The sequence below is a fragment of the Mus pahari genome, chromosome 3 (assembly GCF_900095145.1).
Source record: "Mus pahari chromosome 3, PAHARI_EIJ_v1.1, whole genome shotgun sequence".
Classification (NCBI taxonomy): Eukaryota; Metazoa; Chordata; class Mammalia; order Rodentia; family Muridae; genus Mus; species Mus pahari.
The window spans coordinates 145399037-145402638 of record NC_034592.1 but is presented as its reverse complement, the minus strand read 5'-3'; the positions used below and the strand labels follow the sequence as shown (position 1 = coordinate 145402638).

Below are 3602 nucleotides of genomic sequence, written 5' to 3'. Positions count from 1 at the left end.
CTCTTTCGCCTTCTTGCGGTGTGGGACTCAGCGACTGAACCATTGTTGGGATTTGGACTGCAGACTGTAAGTCATCAATAAATTCCTTTACTACATAGAGACTATCTGTAAGTTCTGTGACTCTAGAGAACCCTGACTAATACACCATCCTTATGGAAGTCCTTGTTTTCTGACTCCATTGAGATGCACACACTTATGCAGGAGGCCAGAAGAGAGCACCAAGCTCCCCTAGAACTGGTGTAATAGACAACTGTGAGCTATCATGAGGGTGCTGGACCCGAACCGCCATCCTCTGAAAGACCAGCAAGTGCTTTTAACTACTGTGTAATCTCTCCAGTCCTCTGTTGAGGTTTGATCTGTTGCTGTGTATCGCTGAGCTAAATCCTGAACCCGAAGGTCTAGGCCTATGAGTGAGCGAGCTTTCCTGGTTACCAGCGTTTGTTGTGCAAACCTTGTTCCTTAATTTAAAACTATTGGTTAAATAAAAATGGCTCCAGCCAATTACTGGAGGTGGATTTTGAGTTACCTGGCTGGGGTTGGAGACTTGAGAAGGAGAGAAGAGAGACTGCCATGAGAGGAGGGGATCCAGGAGAAATAGGAGGTATCTGGGGACCGCTCGCTGGGGGGATAGCCAGGCCAGCAGGAAAGCAGATTAGGGGTGACCCCCCAGTAACTGTCAAAGCCCAATAAAATAACCATACTCCGAGTCTCATTTATGTGTAAGCTAGTTGGGGATAAGCTTACGTTAGTTGTACTGCAGTCCTCCAAAATGTCTTTATAAAATCCTAACTCAGCTTCATAAGCAATAGTAATAAAACCAGGTTAAAATGCAGAGATTTGAGGATTTAGCTCGGTAGTAGAGTCTGGCAAGTGTAAGAGCTCGGGTTCGGTCTCCAGCACTAAAGGGAAGGGAGGGAGAGAGGGTGGATTAAAAGAAAGCTTCACCTGATTCAGAAAGGATAAAATCGTGACTTTAACTTCTGGTAAATCGAGGCCCAGAGCACTATCTGATTGGTTAAGAGCACTTGCTGTTCTGGCCAATGGCCCAAGTTCAGTGACCAGCACCCGCATGGTGGCTTACAGCTGTCACTAACTCCCGTTCCAGAAGATCCAGAGCCCTCTTCCGGCCTCTACACACACACAGCGCCCTTGCACAAATGCAGGAAAAACATTCATACACAAAATAAAAAGCCAATTAGTAATTACAAATGGATACTTCAATTTGTAATTACTAAGCAATTGGAAAATATAGAGGCTGAGGAAGGGGTGGAAATATTTAACACTGTGTACTTAAAATGAGGAATGATACCCAGAATGCTGTGTGTGCAGAAGCTGTAGCACGTGGGGGGCTGCAGCAAGTGTTTTTTTTTTTTTTTTTTTTTTTTTTTTTCCCCGAGACAGGGTTTCTTTGTATAGCCCTGGCTGTCCTGGAACTCACTCTGTAGACCAGGCTGGCTGCGAATTCAGAAACCCGCCTGCCTCTGCCTCCCGAGTGCTGGGATTAAAGATGTGTGCCACCATGCCCGGCCGGTTTTTTTTTTTTTTTTTTAAGATATATTTATTTTATGTATGTGAGTATACTGTAGCTGTACTGATGGTTGTGAGCCATCATGTGGTTGCTGGGAATGAAGATTGCTTGCTCCGCTCGGCCCCAGTCGCTCTGGCCCTGCTTTGCTCCAGCCCAAAGATTAATATATTATAATAAATAAGTATGCCGGGCAGTGGTGGCGCACACCTTTAATCCCAGCACTTGCAGAGGCAGGCGGATTTCTGAGTTGAGGCCAGCCTGGTCTATAGAGTGAGTTGCACGACAGCCAGAGCTACAGAGAGAAACCCTGTCTCGGGAAAAGGGGGGGGGGGGGAGAGGAGAAGCTAAGGATGGAGGATGTAGCCTAGTTGACAGATGACTTGCCACAAGTGAATGAAGCCCTGGATTTTGTCCCCAATACCATCTAAACTGGATATGGAGACACAAGTCTATAATCACAGCATATAAGGTGTGATTATATCCCCAGCCACATACCAAGGTCAAGGCCAACCTGAGCTACAGGAGACCTTGTTTCAAGAGAGAGAGGGGAGGGGGAAAGCAGAGGGACAAAGAAAGAGGAGGAGTCAGGAAGGACCGGCGGGAAGGCTCATGGGGTAGAAGTGCTTGCTGCCAAGCCTGATAACCTGTATTTGATCCCCAGAACCCACATGGAGGGAGCACCAAGCCCTTCCTACAAGTCGTTCTCTGACTTCAAAGTGTCCTCCCAATGTCACACCTTACACATAAACACATGATGTAAAAAAGATGTTTTTAAAAGACCGAACAACAGAAGCTGATGAATAAGGGGTTTGATTATGCTAATGAAGGCAGAAGCTACCAAGGCCCAGGTATAGGTCATAACCACATTTGAATAGCAGCTTTCCTCAAGCCACTCCCCCACCCAGTGGACAGTCTGTACCTGATGTCATAAGCTGCCCATTGTGACCACCCATTCTCACCCTTGACAACACAAGGTATCTTAGCCCTTTGCGTCAAAGTGTCATTATAACCTGCTAACTTCACCTCCTTGGAAGCTACTGTTTTGGGCTCTTATATCTGCCCGAGTTAACGTCTCTGGTGGCCCTTTTCTGGCTTTCTCTGCATAGCGATTGCTGACAGAACTTGAAAGAGGAAGAATTTCACTCCAGAGACCCGAGAGCCAAAACCTGGCAGAAGACAGCACAATCTTTCACAGGAAGAGGCTTTTCCTTGTGAGGTGTACCACTCACACTTTGGGCAGCAGGACACTTGGCTTCAAGTCAACTCCCCCCATGGAGCCAGAATCCATAGAGATTTGTCCTTATAACCCCCACCACCGCATCCCGCTCAGCAGATTCCAGTACCACCTGGCGTCATGCAGGAAGAAGAACCCCAAGAAAGCCAAAAAGATGGCCAGCTGTAAATACAACGCCTGCCACGTGGTTCCCATCAGAAAGCTGGCTGAACATGAAGCTACCTGTGTCAACAGGAGCACCGTGGAGGAAGAAGACACGCTAGACCCTCTGCAAGTCAGCCTCCCACAGCCGCAGTTCGAGGACACACCACAGGTCCCTTGGCTTTCCAACCCTGACATTTGGAATGTTGACGGCTCCAACTGTCACCCAATGTTCGTCCTTAAGAGTTTTGTTCCCCAAAAGCTTGTTTGCGAAAGTGACACCCAAGAGTCACAGAGAGGAGACCAATGCCCAGGAGATCCTCAGACTAGGACCAGGAAGGCAAACTTCTAGCAGAAGGAAGAGGGCTCTCAAATGCGTGGATGGATTGCGCATCTCATCTGAATAAAAACCTGCAAAGTAACCGTCGGAGTTGAGTTCGGAGCCATGCTCATTGTTTCTAAAGGTTTCGAAAGAGCTTGCAGTGGAGGTGGGGTTTAGAAGAGCTGAGAATGTAAATTGAACCACCTTCCACAGGGAACACTTAACAGTCCCTATGAAAATGTTTAACGCACAAGCTTTGATCAGGTCATTCGACATCTAAAACATCACTCTGCACAGTCAGTCACACGCAGAAAATGGGGTTGAGTACAAAGTTATTCAGGTGTTATAGCAGCACTCACAGCGAAAGCCTAAGGAAA

The 3602-nt window shown here is 47.3% G+C and overlaps 1 protein-coding gene across 1 annotated transcript; it reads left to right on the top strand.

Annotated features, from left to right (window-relative positions):
- The first annotated feature begins 2507 nt into the window (after positions 1-2507).
- On the top strand, positions 2508-3325 carry Gtsf1l (gametocyte specific factor 1 like). Its single transcript, XM_021195071.1, has one exon. The coding sequence runs from the start codon at positions 2800-2802 to the stop codon at positions 3253-3255; it is 456 nt and encodes a 151-aa protein (XP_021050730.1). The 5' UTR covers positions 2508-2799; the 3' UTR covers positions 3256-3325.
- Positions 3326-3602: the final 277 nt, after the last annotated feature.